At 37.6% G+C, this 24084-nt stretch overlaps 5 protein-coding genes and 1 long non-coding RNA gene across 9 annotated transcripts; 2 read left to right on the top strand and 4 right to left on the bottom strand.

Annotated features, from left to right (window-relative positions):
* The first annotated feature begins 92 nt into the window (after positions 1 to 92).
* On the top strand, positions 93 to 2685 carry LOC110378373 (nudC domain-containing protein 3). The gene is made up of 5 exons (XM_021337600.3): positions 93 to 315; positions 528 to 1024; positions 1363 to 1548; positions 1792 to 1907; positions 2468 to 2685. The coding sequence occupies exons 1-5, from the start codon at positions 203 to 205 to the stop codon at positions 2654 to 2656; spliced, it is 1101 nt and encodes a 366-aa protein (XP_021193275.3). The 5' UTR covers positions 93 to 202; the 3' UTR covers positions 2657 to 2685.
* A 441-nt stretch (positions 2686 to 3126) lies between these two features.
* Positions 3127 to 4453, bottom strand: LOC135118171 (zinc-type alcohol dehydrogenase-like protein SERP1785). The gene has a single exon (XM_064039420.1). It carries the CDS (start codon positions 4235 to 4237, stop codon positions 3206 to 3208), a length of 1032 nt encoding a protein of 343 aa, XP_063895490.1. The 5' UTR covers positions 4238 to 4453; the 3' UTR covers positions 3127 to 3205.
* A 1437-nt stretch (positions 4454 to 5890) lies between these two features.
* LOC110378139 (zinc-type alcohol dehydrogenase-like protein SERP1785) lies at positions 5891 to 7216 on the bottom strand. Its single transcript, XM_021337278.3, has one exon. It carries the CDS (start codon positions 7034 to 7036, stop codon positions 5936 to 5938), a length of 1101 nt encoding a protein of 366 aa, XP_021192953.3. The 5' UTR covers positions 7037 to 7216; the 3' UTR covers positions 5891 to 5935.
* Positions 7217 to 8501: 1285 nt separating this feature from the next.
* LOC110378149 (zinc-type alcohol dehydrogenase-like protein SERP1785) lies at positions 8502 to 9796 on the bottom strand. Its single transcript, XM_021337290.3, has one exon. The coding sequence runs from the start codon at positions 9576 to 9578 to the stop codon at positions 8547 to 8549; it is 1032 nt and encodes a 343-aa protein (XP_021192965.3). The 5' UTR covers positions 9579 to 9796; the 3' UTR covers positions 8502 to 8546.
* A 243-nt stretch (positions 9797 to 10039) lies between these two features.
* Positions 10040 to 23195, bottom strand: LOC110378633 (TBC1 domain family member 16). Of its 4 annotated transcripts, none has more exons than XM_064039405.1 (7): positions 22113 to 23195; positions 16792 to 16988; positions 16004 to 16505; positions 15185 to 15362; positions 14602 to 14708; positions 13575 to 13756; positions 10040 to 13218 (listed from the first exon to the last, which is right to left on the bottom strand). In XM_064039405.1, exons 1-7 carry the CDS (start codon positions 22988 to 22990, stop codon positions 13025 to 13027), a joined length of 2238 nt encoding a protein of 745 aa, XP_063895475.1. In that variant the 5' UTR covers positions 22991 to 23195; the 3' UTR covers positions 10040 to 13024. The 4 variants fall into 4 exon arrangements, with proteins under 4 accessions (XP_063895475.1, XP_063895473.1, XP_063895481.1 ...); XM_064039403.1 differs by having other exon boundaries at positions 16004 to 16520; positions 22113 to 23194; XM_064039411.1 differs by having other exon boundaries at positions 15218 to 15362; positions 22113 to 23193.
* On the top strand, positions 17593 to 19093 carry LOC135118165 (uncharacterized). The gene is made up of 2 exons (XR_010277400.1): positions 17593 to 18603; positions 18866 to 19093. It is a non-coding gene; the product is annotated as an uncharacterized LOC135118165 (long non-coding RNA).
* Positions 23196 to 24084: the final 889 nt, after the last annotated feature.

The following is a 24084-nucleotide window of genomic DNA, read 5'->3' as shown; positions in this document are numbered from 1 at the left end:
AAGTAAATCAATAAAAAATATTTAGCTACTATGTATATCAATGTGTATAGATTTTTCTGGTAAAACTGAACGTTTGCTGTCATCAACTGTGTGACTGTCATGTCTGACATTTAAATAATTCATTCAGAGGCTCGATTTTGATAATTTTTGTTTTAAATGATAAACAAATAACAACGCTAGAATCTAAATACATGCCGCAACAATGTCTGAATCCCCTGATTTAACTAAATATGATGAAGTGTTAACATCAATCTTAGTAAACGAAAAATCTATATTAGGCTTTCTCTCGGCAGTTTTCGGCTTTTTAGCCCGAAGGTAAGTTTTATTTGACTTTTTACTTTGAAATACATTGTCGTTTTATGTTTAACCGGGATTACATACAGTAGTCCTAGTGTGCATCACTCTGATTTTGTAGAACAAACTGTTTTATTATCATACATAATTTGACTAATTTCTTTAATTCTAATTTAATTTAAGTAACTTTAATGACCGAACACATGCTAAAATTTGTCTCAAATATATTCCAGGACTGATTTCTACTATGTACCAAAAGGTCCCTATGAAAACATGGGCTTTCCGCCGGGAGTGGCTGAGGAACTTGTAATAAAAGTCCTCAGAACATGTGACCCAAAGACATGGAAACCGGCTAACGGCCAGAAAGCTTTAGACCTTAACAATGAGATCATGTGTTCCACTGTAGCTCAAGAGGTGGAGGTTGTAGCTGAAAATGATGGAACGGAAGACGAGGAAGCTACAAGCCCTACAGAACCTACAACTTCTGAACCTGTCCCTAAAATAGAAGAAACTAAAAAGCAGGAATCTGCACAAAAATTAGAAGAAACTAAAAAGCCTTCTCAAGAACAAGAACCGCCTAAATCAGAGTCATCTGGTGCTGTGACAAGCACTTCCAAAGCATTCCCAGAAGACTACAAACCTCCTGAAATACCGATACAAAAGAACAGTGATACTTACAATGGGGCTGAGCGGGAAAAATACTTGTGGGCACAGAATATCATGGAACTAGGTAACGAGGAACTGACATTTTATATTAGAAATATTTTATATAAAACAAAGCATTTTTGTGAAATATGAGCCCTTGTAACTTTCTATAAAATTAATAAAATTTTCAGTTTAGTCTACTTGAAAGAATACTTACAAAACATGCTGTACAAGTTATTGTTAATGTTTAAAATTATTTTTATTCTTTACCTATAATGTGTCTGTATTTTTGTTGTGTTTGTGTATTTTTAAATATTAATTTTAAAAAAAAATATTGACCCACTGAAATTGGAAAGATGATTGTTTGCTTATCAAAATTGTACACAATAAAGTGCTTACCCAAATATATTTGAATTATTTCAGATGTCACCGTAAAGCTCCCTCCAGACATAAAGTCATCGAAAGACGTGAAAGTGACGATTAACTCCAGTGATATTTGTGTGGCCAGTCGGAAGGGAGATGTCATTATCAAGGATACATTGCCATACAAGATCAAGACTTCGGACAGTTTCTGGAGTATCAGCGAAGGAAAACTGTTGATGCATTTAGGTAATAATTGCCTGTATATTGCTAAACAATGTATGGTGTAGTTGTGGCCAAAGTTTTTTCGGAAAAGAGTAGGAGATGCTGAATAGAAACCATAATAAGGTATTGCGGATGGAGAAGACACATCATGGGATTGGCCGGCCCACATGTCCCATAACATTTAAAGAAATTTACAATAAATCTTGCAAAAACTTTTGCCATGTAATTAAAATGTTTATTAATATGTGTAATACTTTTTGTTTACAGAAAAAGTTCAAGAAAGATGGTGGAATAAGCTGCTCAGCAGTGAAGAATCCATTGACCTGGATAAAATAGACTGTTCTAGACCTCTTGATGATTTACCAGAAGACCATGTTGCTAAGGTAACCACTTATTACACTAAATATATTTATAGGTGAACAGTTTTTAGTTCACACAAAAGCTGCCAAACAGATTTAAGAAAATAGTCCTTCATACCAAAACAGCATCTACTTTAGCTTGCTGTTTCCTGGATCAGAAGGTGGCAGAAACCTGAGATTCTGATATTGCATGTTCCAATTTGGTATTTATTGTGTCATTTCATCACACTTTATTACTTACCATATTTCATAATTTTGAGTTTCATCAACATCACCTGTCTAGCCTTTGCCACCCACGCTGGGGTCGGCTTTCAGTCTAACCAGTTGTAGATAAATACCAGTGTTTTACATGGAGCGACTACCTATCTGGGCAACCTGATCCTGTTAGAAACAATGGTTGTCAGAGACGTTAAATTAGCGGGCCAGAAGAATGTCATGAGATAGAATGTCAGCCGTCCACATATCGACTGGCCAAGCTGAACCTTATGATCGATCAACCCTTTCGGCTATTACTTGGCCAAAAACTCCCCCAAGTAAAGCCATCCTTATGTCATTAATAAGACCTATATTTCTGCCAATTCCAGGTTCGTGAAATGCAGTGGAATCAAGAAAGAAAAATGAAGGGATTACCAACAAGTGACGAAATACGTAACATAGATATTTTGAAGAAAGCGTGGAATGCACCGGGATCTCCTTTCATGGGACAAGAGTTTGATCCAAGTGTGCTCAGCAGTTCGTCAAATACTTTGGGACCGTTTTCTGGATCACAGTAATTTTTCATTAAATTTTATTTCTAATTTTATATGCTGATTTGATTTTTTACACATGATGATATCGATGTAATGGTAGGATTTGCTTCAGTGTAGGTTCGTAATTACCTAAAAGAATTGGCCTTGTGTTAGCGATGATAAAACCTAATGTTTTAGTATCTTATCGTTTTAAATTCATACTTACGCCAAGACTTTTGTAGGGAAATGGCTACTTTTTATTCAGGAGTAGGAAGTAGTTTCGTTAGGCCATTTACTTTGAGATAGATCTTGTAAAGATCTTACGTATTTTCTTGATAGTATACCTATGTACAGACACGAGTCAAGCTTCTCTGTTGCACACTGTTCATCTGTGCAAGAGAATGATAACCATATCAGACAATGATAAAGAAAACTAAATTCGTATAGTATATCGGAGGTATTTTTTTACCGGTTCTTATAAGGAGAATTATAGGAATATAATAAAAAGGAGGTCATTAAGTAAAATCAAAACTTGGAATTGAAAACTGTTATAAATATAGAGTAATTTTGGTGCTACTTGGTGCCAATTTTCGACTAGAATCCAGTAAGCACAAGTTTTCCAATCAAACGTTTTTCCTCGAGTAGTTTATGAGCCTCTCGCAAGTTCGCAGCGTTGATAGGACTCATGATCTTCTTCAGGGTACATTTCAGCTTCCCTTCCTCCATCCACTTCGATATCTCATTCATCAGTTCATGATGTCTGATCCTATCCTCGGTGTTATACTTAATCCTAGTCGCCATCATTTCTGATACCAAAGTTACACTTTTATCTTTCAATGGCCTAATATCTACCGGTGCACTGCTGTCGACAATCAAACAAATTCTTCCCTGAGGTTTGATAGCTTTCATAAGTGTATCCCAATACGGGGCTGGATCGTAGTTTACTAAGATAAAGTCAACACCTTCGCCGAAACCATTAGCTTCTAGCTGTGGTATTAAATTGTCAGCGTGGTTGAGAACTATATCAGCTCCATATTCTCGAGTAAAAGCTTGTGTTTCAGGACGTGATGCAGTACCAATTACTCTAAGTCCTAAGTTTTTACCGACCTGTGTGGCCACTGAACCCACTCCGCCAGCGCTGTTGATGATCAGAAGAGATTTGCCTTTATCCTTCTCTGAGAGTAGCAAGCGATCATAAATAGACTCGAATGTAGTGAGCGAGGTTAACGCCATAGCTGCAGCTTGTTCAAACGTCCAATTCTTAGGTTTCTTACCCACTAGAAACTGGTCAACGGCTATGTATTGTGCATTCGTACCACTTCTCCTCAAGTCGCCGGTGAAAAATACTTCTTCGCCGACATTAAATAAATTGACTCCATCCCCTTTCGAGACTATGATTCCCGCGCCATCCCATCCCAAGATACGGGGACTAGTTTCTATATTAGGTTTAGGAGCGCGTTGTTTCGCATCAATAGGATTCACAGCAGTTGCTTTAACTTCGATTAGCACGTCCGATTCCTTAACACTTGGCAAATTCACTTCTACTTCCAGAAGACTTTCTTCATCTTCTATGGGCAAATATTTGTACAGTCCAACAGCTTTCATTGATTTTGGTAGACTAGCCATTTTAGTCGCTGCATACACGTATTCGGAGAGTAAAGGAAAAAATATTACTGAAACGTAGAAATAAGAGGTTATACCGGTTGTTATCAGTGCACAATGACGACGCCAAAATGTTTATCTCTCGAGTAGGTACCTAAAGTATGGAATCTTATCGGAATGCAAATGGCTCTTGAGTAAAGTGCTGGTTCAGTCATACTTACATAATATATTTGTTACAGCCAAAGTGATTAAATATATATTATACACAATGACTGGTCATTGTATATAATACCCAAATTGACTAGACAGTGTGATAGATTAATCACTTTATCTGGATCTAATTCATAATAGCTGGTCAAAGTTAGCCAAAGTAATAAATATGGTATAATCGTCTGACTACTTATTAATTCTTAGAAACGGCTCAAGTTATTATCGACTCTTTTTATGATAAATCATCAAATGATTCCTCCCACTGTGGGAGAGCAGCGTGAGGGACTCGGAGTGCGTGAGCGTGAGCGTGCAGCGTGAGGTCAGACTGTTAGTGGCTTAAACCCACGCGTTGAACAACGCGCACCGCCGAGACGGGTCCGTGTCTCCCAGGAGACAGAAGGCCGATAAGGCACCCGAACTCATCGCACAGGCTCACGTCTACGGTGGCTGGGAGTCGTCTCTCGACCACACAGAAGGAGACGATGGCATCCCAGTACCTCTCTCCCCGGACCTTGGCTTGAACCAGGGCCGGGTGCGAGAGATCGCCGCTGCCGCCTGCCTCGACGAGGACACGGCGGTGCCCTTCCCGGGCAGGGCACACTCCGGGCCGTCGGTACAGTGGCCGAGCCACACTTCAAAGAGGGGACTTATCGCTTCTATTATGGTGTGCACTGTGCTAACTAGCCTTTTTCGAATTATATTAAGGTCAGCTACCAGGCACTTTAGTTAGTTAACATGAAATAATAATCTTTACCTACTTGTTTTATTACATTATCTAAGTCTATGGAGATATTATATAAAATTGCTAGTTAATGTGATTAATTCTGTGTCAATTATCACTTTATCCAAATTGAGTAGATATTATAAATAATAGCTAGATAATATGTATAATATGCGGACTTATTACTTTGGCTGTAACATATTGAATAACCTTCCTGTGGATATAATGTACCCAAGAACAGTGTCCTTGATTAGCGTTACATATTTACCTAATAATAATGATGTTATTGTATCAATCATATTAAAGTGACGATTTTTTCTACGTTAATCGTAGATTTTAGCGATAGCGATAAAAGTGCAAGCGGTGTTAATCTGTGCTAATCATAATACGATAATTTAAGTGATAAATGCAATATTTTTATTTTTCGCCAAATTGTAGCTAGAATGGCTTTAAATACCTTAAAAATATATTATGTCAGTAAATAATTATTTTGAATTGATGTTATTTCGAAAAATACATTACACCATTTTAACTTATTTCGAAGAACACTATCGTAAATATATAAGTTTGTCGTAAGAATTGGTTCACTATAAAGGTCAGGCGGCAGACGGTCAACTAAAATTCACCTGTGTCTATTTTGACTGCTATGTCAGTAACAAAGTAAACAATGACCATGATTTATGCCATGGTTTTCCATTTAAGTAAGTGGTAAATATACTAAACAACCAACAATAAAATAATAACGGTTGGATTAAGAGAATTTATTTTGAGATCTGAAACTTAATACCTAGTTAAAATCCTGATAACACTAGTTTTCCAATCATTTTTTTGCTTTCTATTAATTTGTGAGCTTCTTTCAAGTTGGCAGCGTTGATTGGTCCCATCGTCTTCGTCAGGGTGCATTTCAGCTTCCCCTCCTCCATCCACTTCGATACAGTCTTAAATATTTCATACTGCCTTACTTTATCTTCAGTATCATACTTCACTCTCGTGAACATCATTTCTGACACCAACGTCAGACTTTTGTCTTTTAGTGTTCTAATGTCTACTGGTGCACTGCTGTCGACAATCAAACAAATTCTACCCTGAGGTTTGATAACCTTCATCAGGGTATCCCAATATGGCACTGGATCATAGTTAACTAAGATAAAGTCGACTCCAGCACCCAAGCCATGAGCTTCTAGCTGTGGCACCAGATCTTGAGTATGGTTAAGAACAACGTCTGCCCCAAATTCACGTGTAAATGCTTGTGTCTCGGGTCTAGACGCAGTTCCAATCACTTTCAGTCCCAAGTTCTTACCGACCTGCGTTGCAACTGATCCGACTCCCCCGGCACTGTTGATGATCAGAAGAGACTTGCCTTTATCCTTCTCTGAGAGCTGCAGACGATCTAAAATTGACTCGAAAGCAGTAAGTGATGTGAGCGGCATAGCCGCAGCTTGTTCAAATGTCCAGTTCTTAGGTTTTCTTCCCACAATATATTGATCAACAGCCATGTATTGGGCGTTGGATCCATTTCTCCTCACGTCGCCGGTGAAAAAGACTTCGTCGCCAACGTTGAATAAATTAGCGTTTTCTCCCTTTGAGACCACGACTCCGGCGCCGTCCCATCCCAAAATACGAGGTGATGCTTCAACATCTGGTTTCGGAGAACGTATTTTAGTGTCAATAGGATTCACTGCCGTAGCTTTGACTTCAACTAGCACATCAGATTTCTGAACACTCGGTAAAGCCACTTCCACGTCCACTAGACTGTTGACATCGGTTATCGGCAAATATTTATAGAGCCCGACGGCGCGCATTGTTTTTGGTAAACGAAACATTTTGTCTTGCGAAGCGTGTGTAGTCGTTGCAACCAGAATAATAACTGAGATGTAAGTGATAACGTTCATGGGTTTTCTACTTTTATATCTATTTAAAGCCACTGATTGAGCGAAATTATAACGTTGATAATGTGTGTACTGTTAGAGTCCGACTGTTATTTCATAACAATTATCAGAACGTCGTCACACTGTTATGGGTTCACGATACCGGCGCGTACGCTCGCCGACTAAACACACACACTCAAACGCCACATGACTATACGTTTTTGCATTAATCAGTAAGGCGTAGCCTACACCGATCGCTGTGAGCCCGGCATTCCGTCTAAACAGTACATGCTATTATATATTCCAGTCTAAAGATATCGTAAAAAAACTGTGGCGCAATCGGCAAAACTATTAATAACTCTTGCAAGATGCTTCTCTCATTCGATGGGGACCTAATGCTCGCACCTTTATCTGATTTAATTATGCGATTTTGTCATGACTATGTATTTAGAAAACAACATTTTAATCACGTTGTTTTTGTCATAATGATTAATTAGGTAAGATTAAGTAATCCGTGATGATTATCTTGCCTTTTCTGTTACCTATTTGTTATTTTATTTTTATTATTTGTGGCACCTAAGTCCCTGGTATCCGGATAGTCGTATAAAATTCTGAAAAGATGAGGAAATTGTCCATATACAGTCTTGTTTTGAGTTTGCTCATAAGCTAGTGTGTCCTCAGCTTTATCTGCTGTAACTCGCTGCTATATTTGACAATGACCTTTGCTGGAATGTGTCGATCAAGCGCCAGTGTTGACAAGTGGGATAGTGGTTCCGTACCAATAGCAGGCACCTACCTAAAGAAGCGTAGTCTGTACATAAAATCTATGTTTACCGAAGTACAGCTAAGGTAAGGTAAGGCAGAAGGTCGTCACTGAGTAGATAAATAAACGTATCGATAAATAGCTGTAAGTAGATACTTATATAAGAGGGACTATACCTACATAATGCGAATCGAAATATCATTAAGCTACTGTGCAACTGTCTCTTTAAGATTAATCTCGAGAAGGCTTATTTTGGTGTCTGATGTTAGCTGAAAGATTTTATATTTGATTACGGAACTCCAACAAAGTTCTTATCTATTATATGTGCCAGGTTAGGCAGATACGGCGTAGAGCATTAATAACACAAGTGATAACATTTACCAAATTATTATCAGGGTTACACTGCACTTTTGCTTAAACAAATACCTATCTAGTAAAATTATTAACTAATATATCGTCCTTGAGACAGGTTTATTAAGAAAATAAACATCGTGACTTGACCGGTTTTTCTGACTTTAAGCTGACAGCTAGGCTATCCACAGCTAATATAAAACCTTCTTGTTTGATTTTTAATCCTGTTTACGAAATAGGTTTACTTCTCACGTAGGAACCACTGCACTACAAATTCTTCCTTCTTCCCTACAAAATATTTAAGTATCATTGGTGAGTTAAAGTAGAGATTAGAGAGTAGAAAATAACAATATGCATTACTCAAAATAATAAACATGTGGATTGAGATTTATTTATCTTTAATATCCTAATGTATAAATACTAAAATCCTGACAAGACTAGCTTTCCAAATATTTTTTTATCTTCAATCAATTTGTGAGCCTCCCGTAAGTTGGCAGCGTTGATTGGACTCAATGTTTTGGTCATATTGCATTTCAGCTTTTCTTCTTCCATCCACTTGGATACATTCTTGAAAATATCATACTGTCTGCTTCTATCTTCAGTGTTGTAATTAACTCTTGTGAACATTCTTTCGTACACCAGTGTCAAGCTCTTGTCTTTCAATGCTGATATGTCTACCGAAGCACTGCTTTCCACTAACACACAAATTTTTCCCTGTGGTTTTACAGCTTTGATTATACTGTCCCAATATGGCGCAGGATCGTAATTCACCAAAATAAAGTCGACTCCATCTACCAAACCATTAGCTTCCAGCTGTGGTATCAGATCTTGAGTGTGATTAAGGACTATGTCTGCCCCATACTTGCGAGTAAAAGCTTCAGTTTCAGGACGTGATGCAGTTCCTATCACTTTGAGTCCTAAGTTCTTGCCAATTTGCGTCGCGACCGATCCCACTCCTCCAGCACTGTTGATGACCCAAAAAGTCTTGCCTTTATCCTTCTCTGAGAGCAACAAGCGATCAAAGATAGCCTCGAATGTAGTAAGTGTAGTCACCGGCATAGCGGCTGCTTGTTCAAATGTCCAGTTCTTTGGTTTTTGTCCTACAAGATATTGGTTGACAGCTACATATTGGGCATTAGATCCATTTCTCATTATTTCCCCAGTAAAGAATACTTCATCACCGACATTAAATAAATTTGCGTTATCTCCCTTAGACACCACGATTCCGGAGCCATCCCAACCTAGAATTCGAGGCGTTGCTTCTTTATTTAACTTAACAGCACGTTGTTTAGTGTCAAACGGATTCACGGCTGTGGCCTTGACTTCAACTAGCACATCAGATTTCTGAACACTCGGTAAAGCGACTTCCACGTCCACTAGACTGTTGACATCGGTTATCGGCAAATATTTATAGAGCCCGACGGCGCGCATTGTTTTTGGTAAACGAAACATTGTGATGCCGTGCGACGCCTATGATATCAAAATAACAACTAAGATATTAGATGATAAAACATTAGTTAACAGCTCACTACAAATTGCAGTGTTGTAGGGAAGCATGCCTTATCATGTTATCAATATGTCTGACTGTCATTTTATTTCACATTACTAGACTATTATCAACTGAATACATTCGCACGCTTCCATTGAGGTTAACCTAATGTGTTTGTGTATAATCCGCCGAAATTCAGACGCTCCTATTGGATGACGCAAGCGCACTGAGCTGTTATACAAAAAACTCGTAGGTATGTTACCCGCGAGATTCAATTGAATTTAAAACTGGCTGATTTACATAGAATTAACATTTGATAGTAGTGATCACTGGCCGTGACTGCTGGTTCTAGGTAGCGAAGTTATTCTTTTTAACTAATAGTACTTACCTGATAAAGTAGCGAGTGTGGCAAAAAAACAACAACTCAACGGATGCTTGTACATTTATTTCTAATAAGATATGGCTTCATCAATACATTACGTTTCGTTACATACATTTATTAACATTTACACAGTATAATACAAGCAGATCATTATATATCACAGAGTACGCGTAACAATTCACAATATGCGAAAATAAACCTTTAAAATATTTTTGTAGCCTCATAATTATCGTAATACATTTTATTCATATTGTATAAGAATATTTAAACTATTTGAAGTAAATCATTAATCGATATCTAAGAAAGTATGGCTAAAGTATTTTTGGTGATATTTTTCTATTGGTATCATTACAAGACTGCTTGAGTGACCATCTACCTCTTTTGCTATCCTTTGTATTGTACAAGTGCATGTGTGGTACCTAAAAAGTTTCTATTGTCTACCTAACATAGTAATTGGGATATTGCTACTCATAACATTTAAAATATCTTCGTCTTTGATGTAGGGGATACCATTATAAACTAATTGGAGGAAAAGGTGCGGTAAATAGCAGCAGACAAGTTGTAGATGGGCTTTATAACTTTTTTGATATCATATTTTTATGCAGTTGTTGTATGTTAAGCAGCCATTCTGCATAATAGGTCCTGTGTGTTTCAGACGAACATATAGCCACTACTTACACAATAACATTGACCATTCGACCATTATGTAATATCGATGGATTCCTGCGTCTTGCCACAAACATACAAGATCTATAGTAGGTACAAAATGCGTTTTTTCTCAAGTCAGATCTAATGTGGAAAGTAATTCAGTACTATAGTAGATACCTACACTTTGTTTTTACTCATATATTCAAGAGGGGCCAAAATATTCGTAGGTTTTATACATTCAGTGGTTCACACAAAAGTCCAATTCTCATAGTGACACCTAGCAACTAACAGTGATTGACATCTCGTATTACCAAACTAACTACACATGTTTGATTATAATTATGTACAAAATTACCTTAAAATCTAGAAGTCCGTAGGTACAAGAACGACTCTCAGAATCTTTTGAGGCATGGCCGGTTTCTGAGCCGGTTTCTTTATTGGACGTGAAAATGAATAAATAAACGTCTGGTACAGGTGCTCAGAAACCGATCATGGGTCTTCCAAAGTAAACAACAGTTAAAGTCACTATTGCAAGTCGCTGTAATAAAAACCTTAAAGACAGAGAGATAGTAATTCAAAATCTGATCATTCGGCACCTAACAAATAATAAAATATTTAAGTTCCTACCTAACATTAATACAAACTTATTCATTCATAGGATGCATTTTTGTTGCATTTTACATTTCAGATTACTATAACGAAAATATTTGCCTACCTTCTTAAAATTAGTATTAAGTTATAGTCAATTAATAAACTCTGTGTTAAATATATAAAGATACTGGAATAGATTAAATAAATACATAACTTGAGGACCAATTTTTCAATCATCAACTTCTAACTGAGGAATGAATATGGAGGCTGGAATTTTCTATACACACCGTCAAAACGTCAAACATATTCTTCAGATAGAAGTTTACTGGTGATTCAAAAATCGGTCCTAAGTGAAATAGACGATATACACTGCCATATCCAATTGAACTCCGTAAAAGTAACTCCCCAATAATCGCAAAATTCTGTACTTTAGTTTAGATTATATTTTTGCAACAACTTCATTCAGCTAACAGGGATTTTATATAACACCAAGCATTTTTGACCTATGTTTTTCCATGTAGATAATTGCCTAGATTTCATACAGCAAATCTTAATCTAAAATATCATTAATAGCTGCGCTTTTTTTAAATAATTATATAGCTGATGCTTTGAGAAACCTATCAAATAATTAATTCATAAAATAGTCTTTTAAAAATTTACAATATTTTACAAACATCGTTTTTCAAATAATTTTGTATGTTTCCATGTTCGATATGAATTCTCCCTAGAATTTCTAGTTTCCATATAGTTATTAACCAGGTACAATTTTTAATTTTGTTAATTTTCAAAAAGAAATGATAAGTTCATTGAACATTTGTCGTTACCAATTTGATATGTCCTAGCCATATCCTCAATTTCCTTACTGACACCATTTTCCAAGTTTTTAATACTGATTTAATTTGTACTTATAGAATTACATTGATTTTGTACGATGTGCTTTATTTTGCACAGTAATACGTATACCGTTTCTGTTAAAATCATTTGTGTTTTAATTAAATTTAGCATCTGAAAATAATTAAGTTGTTCTAATTTTCTCCTTTAAGACCTTTCAATCCATTGTGTAGTCGAAGTTACCATTCGGCTCGATTTTAGAAAATGCATATCTAAATAAATAATAATTTAACACTGTTGGAGAAAGTTTGTTAAGAACCTACTAAAATACATAAATACTCTGTCAACCTTATTCTATAGAACAAAGAAATGTCCTAAAACTGTCAATATTATCGATTGACAAAACTTTACTATTTCTGAAGCGGTAATTAGCATGTTCTGTACAAAACGGACCTGAAATGTAGGCCACATTTTCACTAGAGCATTACGTCCTGAAAACTCCGAACAAATATCAAGAATACTGTGAAAACGTGACCGATTCGTTAGACTGTACACTCATTCGTCAATAGTTACTTTCTAAAAAACATGATAATTTACTTAGAACTCTTAAAAACATACAAATAAAAAAACTGTATTTTTAACAATAATAATTTGAGACCCCGTTACTTAGATTTCTCTTATAAACGAAAATAAATGTTTACATATCAAACTGTCTACACAATATAAATCTACCAGTTGCATTTATCGAACAAATATGGCATTTTTACTTCTAAATATAAGCTGAAATCAATGCATGGCACTATCATAAAAAAAAAACTAAAGTAATACTGATCTGTCTACATTAAAAATGTCCCGCATTCAACACATAACTTTAAGACCCATATTTGCCTAATAGGCTTGCCAAAATCACGACGGTTTGCCAAATATCTTGCCTTCCTTTCCTTTCCTTCCGTTTTCTTACTGAACAGCATACTTGCAGAAGTCATGGGCGCCAGTGCATTCGACACTAGGCCTATGGGTTGAGTCCCATATGCCTGGGCCACATCGCTGACACATGCCCACCAAGGTACAGGGGATCCTAACCAGTTGACGGAATTGGTGCAAAAGACCTCTTGCTTTGCGGAGGATGAGACGGCCGTCCATGTACATTGCTGGAAAAGGTCGGTAAGAAAATGTTTTTACTAAAGAAAAATAAATTGATCATCTCATAACTGCTCGTGAAATCTTGTATAGATATTTGCGTTCTTAGGGGAGAACCAAAACATGATTTATATTTCTAGAATGTCCCCAAACCGGAGATAGTTAATAACTTTTTATTTATTTATCTGACTTAAGGATTTTTAGCTAGTCTTAACGACTGTAACCCCATGCACAGTACTTTTCCTCAGGTTCTATGAAAACGACTGTACCCTTACCTACAACGTGAGGAAAAGTTAGACGAGTTGATGACGAACTTGTAAACTCCAATTAAAAATCAGCTTATAATCATACAAGTTAGCTTACGTACCTAAAGAGCTGAAATGCAGCAGCATCTCGTCAGTATTAAGGTCCTGTGCGATGACGTCATCGGCGTACACGGCAATGATGGCCAGGCAGAGGAACAGATGGAAGTAGTCCGTCTGGTAGTTGGCCCAGCACGCCTCCCACATGCGGAGCGCTACGGCCTCCGTGAACTCGCGCTTGAAGCACCTGTAATGAGTAGACGTATGTTTTACGGATTGTAGCAATCAATATAATGGTAATAACCTGGGCTGCCATGACAAGTTTAGACTTCATTTGAACGTTGTTAATCCCAGGATTACTATTAGGTACCTATATATAAAGATGTTTTCGTCTTACTAAAATGTACGCATAAAGGGATGTTCAGATCGATGAGTACCTAGTAATCCATTTTCATTAGCTAAAATATTTCTTGGAAATAAGTCGAAACTTTCTACCTCTAGTTATTTTAATATTTTTCCTGAAAAGATTTCCCTGAGCCGTAATTTCAGTAAGTAGGATCGACCGATAAAGTATAAAAGCCAACAAAAGCTGGGACCTGGATTTGTATGATAAAATACGACGAAGGCAAGGCAAAAGGATAGTAGGGCTTCTTTCTAGGAATAATTAAATTTCGTCTCCCTTTGATACGTTTCTACGCCGTAGACGGAGAAACGTGGGCGTTTTTCAGTCGAAGGAAACCTGAGTGGGCGGGTAAAATCTTTTCGACAACATCCAATTAATGTACTTGAATTTCAAAATATAAAAACTTAGGTAACATAATATTCTTAGCTAGGTACTTGCTCCATACGACGTATTCAAACTTTACCATGCATTTCAAATAAACTGAGCTCCGACCGATGGAAATTAAAGATTAGCAGTATTTACTAGGTCGACTGCAGGCTACACTAAAGTACCGATAGCGTAAGTAGGACAATGTGTTAAGTAACCAGTAGGTATAGGCGCGATACAATAGGTAGGTACCTAAAGATGGCTTCATTTATTAAATTTATAATAGAACGTGGGAGTACTAATTACCTTTAAAGAATACTTACAAAAGTATCCAACGATGACAGAACAGTAGTTCCATTGCGTCCACATGTTTCTCCAGATGCTTGTAAAAATGTGGCAACATTATCCTTATAAGCTCGCGCAAGTAGCTCTGAAAATTAAATGTCAAGCGTAGGAGTTACATTGTCGTCAATACAATATTAACATCGGCGATACGGATGATAAGATATAACGAATATTATATGTATGTGACTCATTTAGGATTATCATTGTTGTTAGTGGACTTATTATAAGTATTGGTGAGTGGTAAGCTGATGCAATTAGATACATTGGAACGTTAATACATATGTAAGATACCTATTTATGCTGTACTGTATAAGCTGAAGCACGCTGAGTTATTGGTTACCGCATAATAGCCGGCAAAGCTGTATTGATTTCGCTCCGAATCTATGAATTCGAAGTTATTCAAATATGGCTTTAAAGGTTAAGTGGAGACGGCAGACAGTCCGTTCAAAAAGGTTTTCTGATGTTTACCAAATTCTGGTTGTTGACTTTGCTGTTTTGTACTACGAAGATAAAGCCCACACCAATGTAAGCCGTATGCTAAAGAATCGAATGTTCACCTACATTATTCGACATTAAACAGTTGTTGTATCTTACAAGATTGTTATCCATATCGTTGTCGGTTGGGGTGCACACAAATATGGCTCTCTGCATCAGACCGACGAAGCACCAGAACGCTTCTGCCTCACATTTTATCTCGCACAGTACCGGTGCTAAGAGATCACTCATTCCTTGTGTGTAACTGAAAAAAAATACACTTTGATAAATTCACAAAGAATCGCCAAAAAAACTGACGAATAAACCCTCTCTTGAAAGCCTGCAATTTTGCGCATAAGAAAGTTACGCAAAATTATGGTGTCGCATTGTCCCATAAAATATTGGGGCTGAATTCCAGTTTAACCGGATGCAACTGAACACTAGTATTTTACAAGGTGCGACTGCTAAGAAAGGGTGGGAACCCCTTTAGTTACTGGGTGACACGCGATACCCTTTCCTTTCGGATATCTCGTGGCGACAAGGAAGGGCAGGAACCACTAACCAGCCCTGTCGTAACGTATGAGTATCTATGTATAATGTATCTGTTTCTGTAATAAATATGATAGTTTTCCGATCGATATAATTGAAATGACTCGAATGACCCCAGATTATTTTTTCAAACAAGCCCTTGTTAACTCGCACACATTCACAAGTAGTTCTCATAACTGCGTCAACCATGTTATGTATTACAAGTACCCATTTATTTTACAATTCTGTCGGGTGTAATTAGTATACATATAGTATGAATGGAACAATAAGCCTCGCAGTGTACTGAACAAAGGCCGTTGTTTGCAGAAAACTTTAATAACTTGGCATGAAGAAAACAAAACAGTTAATTACCCTTACCCTAAAATCGGATTGTATACGGCGTAGTTCAACAAAATGTTCTTCATAATTTCTACGTTGTAATTATTCTCGCCTGCGAAAAATGGATTGCCTCTGTCCGTTCTAACCACGTCCTTCTCTATGACACACTGGACTGTCTTCCAGAAAACTGCATGCTGCTCAGGAGTCATCTTTTCCAGTCTTCTTCTCGAAATTTCTTCGTATTCTCTTGACCTAATCTGAAGTATTATCTCTCTTTCGTCATAAGTCGAATTGTACGGATAGCAGTGTAAGAGGAATGGCCACACTTCTCTCCTCAGTTCCTTGTCCAATCCTCCGAAAAATACACATTTCCTCAAAAATAGATCGTCTTCAATAACGCCCTTTCCGTTCATAATTTTTCCGTAGAATATTTCGGGGGATATTTTGGGAAGCTTCCCTTCTTCAGGATGTTGTTCAGACTTTTGTACCTCTGGACGGCATACCATAAAATGTCGGTAGGGTAGATTTGGCTCTTCAGAACCTGTGGAAACAGTGCCTGCTTACGTTAGGTGAATATTCGCAAAACATATTAAAACATGTGCTAAGACGGGTTTTCATCGGTGTGCTGAACTATGCGACATTAATGATTCATTTTGTTTACTTGCTCTAGCAAACAGTAGCAAACTGAAACCTTTGTGTACGAATGCATTTTTATTCACCTGTACAACATATGAACAGCTGTTAATAAAGAATTGAGTATTCCACAACAAACGGGACACACCATTTTTGGGAAATCCCGCCTTGATGATTTCTTAAGTTCTGGTTACCTGGTGTAAGTTTGATGTTATGTAGCAACGAGTGCCATCGATGCAGTACTTGTGCCAAGTGGTCCAGACCTCCATAGTGGAAGTGGAGTATTTTGTACTGGGATTCCCTGGATGCGACTACTAACTGGCCGCAGGTGCAATTGTCGTCGTTGAAGAAGAGTCGCAATGACCGCATCTGACTCAAGTCTACTGAAAACCTGGTGAAAAAGTAGTCAAGTGTAAATTCTTAGAAATGTTGACAAGAACCCTAGATGTAGGCATGGGCGTAGCCAGCTTTGGGCTCAGGGTGGGGCAGCAGTCAACCTATCCCCCGGGGGAGGGCGGGGGATAGGTTTTGAGAGGTTTATATTTTCAGGTATAGAAAATAAACAATCACACAGGACAAAAGTAAGGGCATAAAATTTTTGAATACGCGAGCGAAGCGAGCGCGAAATTTTTATCGGACTTAAACCTAATATTACGTAAAATTTAGCCCAAACGTACTTAACTTTTTGTTTGTTGACAAATGCAAAAATAAGGGCATATAGTTTTTGAATACGCGAGCGAAGCGAGCGTGAAATTTTTATCGGACTTAAACCAAATATTACGTAAAATTTAGCCCAAACTTACTTAACTTTTTGTTTGTTGAGAAATGCAATAGTAAGGGCATATAGTTTCTGAATGTGCGAGCGAAGCGAGCGCGAAATTTTTATCCGATTTAATCCAAATATAACGTAAAGTTTAGCCCAAACGTACTTAACTTTTTGTTTGATGACAAATGCAAAAAACGAGGGCATATAGTTTCTGAATACGCGAGCGAAGCGAGCGTGACATTTTCATCGGACTTAAACCAAATATTACGTAAAATTTAGCCCAAATGTACTAAACTTTTTGTTTCTTGACAAATACAAAAATTATATAGTTTCTGAATACATTTTCATGAATGGGGGGACTAGGTACGACACACCCGATTTACTTCCATACGAAAACCCCCTCGCTCGCATAGATAAGTCGATAAAAATAAAGTTAGATACCTAACGTATAGCAACGTCGCGTAGCTAAGCTTCGCGGACCACTCGGAATGCCTCCAGAGACCACCAGTGGTCCGCGGACCACCGGTTAAGAACCACTGTGCTAAACGATCGTTCTATTGTACAGGTTGTACATAGCTGGGCAAGCCAAATAGCCAGCGCGGTTTTTACACTAGGATAAAATTGCATTTCCGAAATTTTGATCACATCTACCAGTTCCATCTCCTTCAATGCATTATTTTTTGAATTAGATGGACGGCTCGGCTCGCTACTTCACATAGCACCTATTCTTTTAGGGAATAAGGCTCGCTTTCAAATGACGCGCGCACATTTTGTTTTGATCGCGCTCTTTTCAAAGTCGACAATTTTTTTGTGTAATAATTTACGGATAGTACATATGATTGTTGATGTTGTTAGTTAGAGTTAGTAAAAAAAACATTGTTTAATCAGACACCTTATAGGTCAGAGCCAGGGCCCAGGGTGGGGCAAGTGCCCCAGCTTGCCCCAGTGTGGCTACGCCCATGGATGTAGGTGGTAGGTATGTACATAAGTAAAAGAATGACGCAAACTCATAGATGTACATAGATACAAAAAAATACTTCGACTGTAGGGTAAACTGGGTACGGTTGTGCCAGGGTACGGTAGTGACAGTCGCAGTTGTAACGAAACTATACGTAAAACGGGGGAGGTTGTGAGGGAGAAAGACGTGGCTCACAAGCCTAAACACGTTCCCCAGTATTGCGTTAGCCGGCGCACGACGTTGACGTAAGCAGGAGCCCACATTGCTTTTCAACAATCAAAAGTAAGTATTTTTGTTCGATTTTGTTTCCTAATTACTGTTATTTTTATACAGATAGATTATCATGTTATTTTTTTCTTTAAAAGTTGAATATTAATATTTAATTACAAGTGATTTCTTTTTACGTAAAGTATTTGGCAAAATCATGGCGATTTTTTGTTTTCAAAATGATGCGTTGGGTACGGTTGTGTCAATTTTTTTGGGTACGGTTGTGACGAATATCTTTACATATAATAAATCTCATATTATTGTTTTTTGCTTTTAGATGTCCAGGATACGTTTGCGGAAGACCGAAAGAGCGCAGTGTGATATCAAAAAATAAAAAGATGCCGATGAAGAAGTGAAACAAGGGATTTCGTACGTGTAGCTCAAGCTACAAGCCTTTCTACAGCTACAAGTTTGAACAGAGCAAATGTTGTTTTGTTGATTGTTAAAACTATGTTTGTAAGCTTATTATGTTAAACATTTCTACAATAAAAGATATTATAGACCATTTTGATATATGTTTATGCATGTCACAACCGCCCTTGGTATGTGGCCGGTTGTGACACTTTCCCATTTTTTTTTAAATTGATCTTATGAGTAATACATTGTATTAAGGAACAATATATGAGTGTTTTTACGTACACAAATGTACAAATTGCGATACAAGTTCCTTTTCTGCGAGCTAATTAGTCAAATATCAAAATTATTGGTGATCAAACGAAAATTGGCACAACTGTACCCAGTCTACCCTACATTACTTACATCTAGGCATTAAATTACATGAATGCGTATTTTCATGCGACACAAATGCATTTGTAACCAACTGATTGAACGTTCAAATCCCTAGAAAATGCGAAGTTAGAAACGCTACACGTGTTGTATGTGGGTAGCATGTAAATGAACCCTTCTACCCCCTCCTACGCGAACCGCAAAATTTAGGAGTTTTGGACCCTGGGGTAAGATTAATGTGCGCTACTCGCAATAACTTTAACTTACTCGTAAACCGAATGAGTAAAGACTTTATTCCTTAAATTATTCACACATATAATATTGTTACTGAGTTACTAACATCATAAGTCGCCCTACATAAGCGTTATCATGTTCTAGCTACTAAATAATGCAGTTGAGTAATAGTACTGGCGTCTGTTTTAATCAGGTCATCGAATAAACAAGACGATGAACTTTAGGTACGGTTTCTTGCAGTCCTATAACCGACCTTCTTATATGAAGAATTAATTAGGTTATTGGATCATAACATGCTCAGGGATACCCTGTTAGTGAGCTATAAAAGGATAAATCCTTGGAGAATATCGACTTTATCACGACCTAGTTGAAGTATGTTATGAAACCTAGTTAAGAAAATGTCCCTTCTCAGATTATAAGGATAGAATTAAGGTATGGAGGCAAGTCACTAATGAAATAATTAGACAGTAAGTGCCAGTTGCGTAATCTTACGTTGAAGTGCTTGTCTAACCATTAATTAAGGCCGCTGCTAAACCATAGCTTCCGTAGAAATCCTTTAGTTAATTGCGCATTTCAAACATGAAGTTAACTTTGTTAGTAGCTATCCTTACCAATAAGACCCTTTATGTCTGGACGTGATACACACTAAATTATGCCTAACTACTATTCCTACATTGTATTCTCCTAAGCTAGACTTGCAAACAAGATTGCAAACTAAATATTGCATAATCAAAGTCTTAATAACACTTTGACCTTTCCTCATTCTAGAATTTTCTATTAGAAATGTAGTACTTTAACCCACGTAATTCATTGCGATCGCTTAACATTCAAGGAGCAACTTTCGAGGATATTAAATGAGTTGTGAGAGCGATAATGACATTCTTGGCGTGGCATGTGGCTCAAGGAATGCAATCGTCGATAGAGGGATGCGACCTGACCTTGGGTAGGTATGACATGACCTTGAATGCCTACGTATGACATTCGCCCTAATCATCGGTATTATAGGAGCTATAAATAAGTGAAACGGCTTTTGTTTTCGGTGCTTAGAAAATGGAAACAAAGTTTTCTACTAGACAGCGTATGAACCTACTTCACAGTTTATACCCGTTTAGTTACAAGTAGGTACCCTTTGAATTTTCATGAACTATAAATAGGTAGGTACCTATCATTAAGCTTATTGAAGGGCACAACAGACTGAAATATGGGTCCAAAATATTTTGAGAAGGGAACACTAATGAACAGCGATATTATAGGCCGATCATTAGAACATTTTGTCAAATAAGTAGGTGATTAATTTACCACAGGCTTGGGTAAGAAGAAAATCAATAAGAACCTGTTCGTAACAGCCAATTAACTTAAATCACATATGCGGCAAGGTTGCCTTTGAGCAGGTGGCTTGTTGCACCTAAATACGCAATGTAAGTACCTACAACAATGAGTGGAAACCATTTAGCAAAATAAACACTGCTGACTGCACGCAGTGGGAATATTTATAAACTTGTACCAAGAACTACGAGTCCCTTGAACTCGCAACAAATGCTTTTATTAGCACGTCTGAAACCCCTTTTTGTGAAATATAGAAATCGTATTTTTTTAGTCTTCCATACAAATGTAGGTAAGTAAGTAAGTAGTACTTAGCTGATTTTATTTATGGAATATCTAAGTGGATATAAAGCTGTACTTCACAAACAATTGGCAATATTTGGTATTGACAGTGAGCATCCTCCACCCGTCGTTACCATCCCTCGAGGGCATTCGCGTGTCATGGAACTCAATGGATTTATTCACCCACTTCGTAACCAATGAGCTATTTATAAATAATTCCGACTTGTTTGTATCGTTTTAGTTTAGAAGGATCGATATAGAAGCTTGGTAAATAAGGGATGTAATGCCTTAGAGACTCCTCAAGTCAATAGTCTGTTAAATATTTATTCAGATATATGTAGGCTATGAGGGTATTCCCCTTTAATTCTGCTCTTTTGGAACCAGTATTTACATAATTATGTTATTGTAATGCTTATCTAACTCCATAATTAGCTAAAAGCCTTGAAATGCGAAAATAAATAAACAGTTATTATTGAGCTAACAATCAATTATCTATGGTTGTGGGTACAACTAGTAGATCCGGTGAGATAAGGCTGAACATCCAGTAGATACTAATGTAGAACATTCGACTTTAACCGTCACGGTAAGCTAAGTTTTGCTTCATAAACAAAGCGTCATGAAATCAACATTGCTTAGGTATACCTATCTACCTCTACATTATCATTAAACGTTTATACCGTGAATAATCAACTTTGCAAATGGTGATTTAGGTACATGCATCAATTTACAATCGAACGTAGTTCTCGATAATGTCACCTATCGATATTGAAATGAGTAGACCTATGGAAACGTACTTAGGACAGTTTTCCCCTGTTTGGTAAATATTTTCTTCAATGTTCTCTTCTTGAGTGGATAGTCGTAACCCAACAGGGACGTTTATTGAACGTTAAATGCCGCGATCCGCGATCCAAAAATAGAATAATAAAGAAAAAGTACATAATGTAAAAATTCGAACTCACCTTCGACATTTTAAAGGAGCTCTACGTTGCGGCACCGGTGAGCTATGCACGCTGTCAGGAAACACCAGATTGTGTTTCAGAGCTAAAAACTCCGGCGTACTCATCCAATTTGGATTACCCTCGTCACACGAACTCATTGACAGTGACCTAATAAACCTGTCCCCCGACACAGAATCAGGGGTCAAATCTACGTTTTCTATTGTTGGATTAGCAATCGTGATGTTAACCGAGGTCATTGACTGTGATCTCACATGTTTGTCGTACATAAACACCTCATCCCGAGACTCGTCCTTCTCAAAGCTACTGAAAACATTATCCTTCACCGAGTCTATAGACTTCACAGTGGGCTTTGAACTGGAGGATAACTCCTCCTGCGTAGTGTCATTGTGTGTGTATCTCGTATCAGATGATTTAATACTTTGCTTATCAGAGTTAGAATTAAGACTCGTAGTTTCTGAGGAATCAGAAAATGCACGTTCGTTGTTAGCGTCCAATTTAGCGCTGTTTGTATTGCTGCGGGACATGGGTATTTCCTTTGCATTCGCCGGCTTGCCAGCACATACTAGCTCCTCGCTCGGGCTGGTTTCTACGGCCGAAGGACATTTCCGCAGCGTAGAATTCGGAATCCAGTTCAGGAAAAGCGTGGGTCGTTTGGCGTTGTTATGTTGGTCCGTAAACACCTTAGTCGTGACTGTGAGGTATCCAGGATGGTGTACTATATCAAGTTCATGCCTTGCAACGGTCGGAGGATGCACGCACACATTGTTCTTGCAAAACAATATTTCGTTGTCGACGTAATCAGGGGGTTCCTCGTTATCATCAAACTCCAAACCGAGAAAATAGCTCGAGGCTCGTTTCAAAAGATCTGGCAGCGGCATTTCGCTGCGGGATATGTTCACATTTCCTTAAAAATTTAAATCACGGCTTATTTACTGCGGCGCGTTATCACTCGCGACAACCTCATTCAAGCGAAGCTGTGTGGGTACTACGCGCATGTAAACACCTACACAGCTATGTTGATAACGCCGTATTGATCGGACAGCGAGAATAGAACCGGCGGCGCTCGGACCAACGTCACAGCCGTGTCACTTTGCAACTTGAACGGTTAACACGTGTGCCACTGCTTGTTCCACTGAGAATCGATCCAAGCATAATGTTCATAATATTAAATTAAACGTAAGGCGTTTTCCTTGTTCTTTTCTTTCAGTTTCATGTCATTATACCTTTGCGCTTTCTTTGGGTCCCAAAAACGAGTTCTGTTCCTATTTTAGTATCCTAGCTATTCCTACACCAATCTTAGTACACATTGAATAAATTACCCAATGAGGTATACTTACATACAAGGCCTACAACATTGTAGCTTATTACCTATTTCGGGTTATCCGGCCGGTTCGCAAATACGTATGGTACCTACTTAGGTCTCATGTAGCAGGTATTAACGAATAGTTGATTTATTAATTTGCTACATTCTTTAGAATATAAAACTTTTTGAATAGGTAAACTTTGGTTCAAGTGATTTATTCATCTTCCAACTTTTACGGCCTCTGCGTAGCCTGGATCCTGCTACCCGTACGTTTTATATTTTGTTTATATCCAAGAAGATATTTTCTAAAGTCTACATCTGGCAAGTATTGATTATCTAATAGGTGAGGTGAATTAGAGGTCGATTATATTGCCATAGTTTTATAATTATGATCCCTAGGGCCCTTATAATGATTGGTGAAAGTCAGCAAGAATGATGAATCTATGGTCATGCGTACACGATTCAGATTAACTTTATCGGTGAGAAAAAACTAAGTAAATCATATTAATGTGGTAGACATTTCGGGACAGTTTCAAAAAAATAAAAATATCATCTTCATCGGTTCACGAAACGATCGCGATGCCTAATTCTTCTGGTTAGATCAGGGGCTGAATAAAGTTATGAGTACTCAGATACTTCTTTCGCTATGGTTTTTGACTGTGTCAGTAG

Source organism: Helicoverpa armigera, chromosome 2 (assembly GCF_030705265.1).
Source record: "Helicoverpa armigera isolate CAAS_96S chromosome 2, ASM3070526v1, whole genome shotgun sequence".
In the NCBI taxonomy this organism is placed as follows: domain Eukaryota; kingdom Metazoa; phylum Arthropoda; class Insecta; order Lepidoptera; family Noctuidae; genus Helicoverpa; species Helicoverpa armigera.
This window is presented reverse-complemented; position numbering and strand designations above follow the sequence as displayed.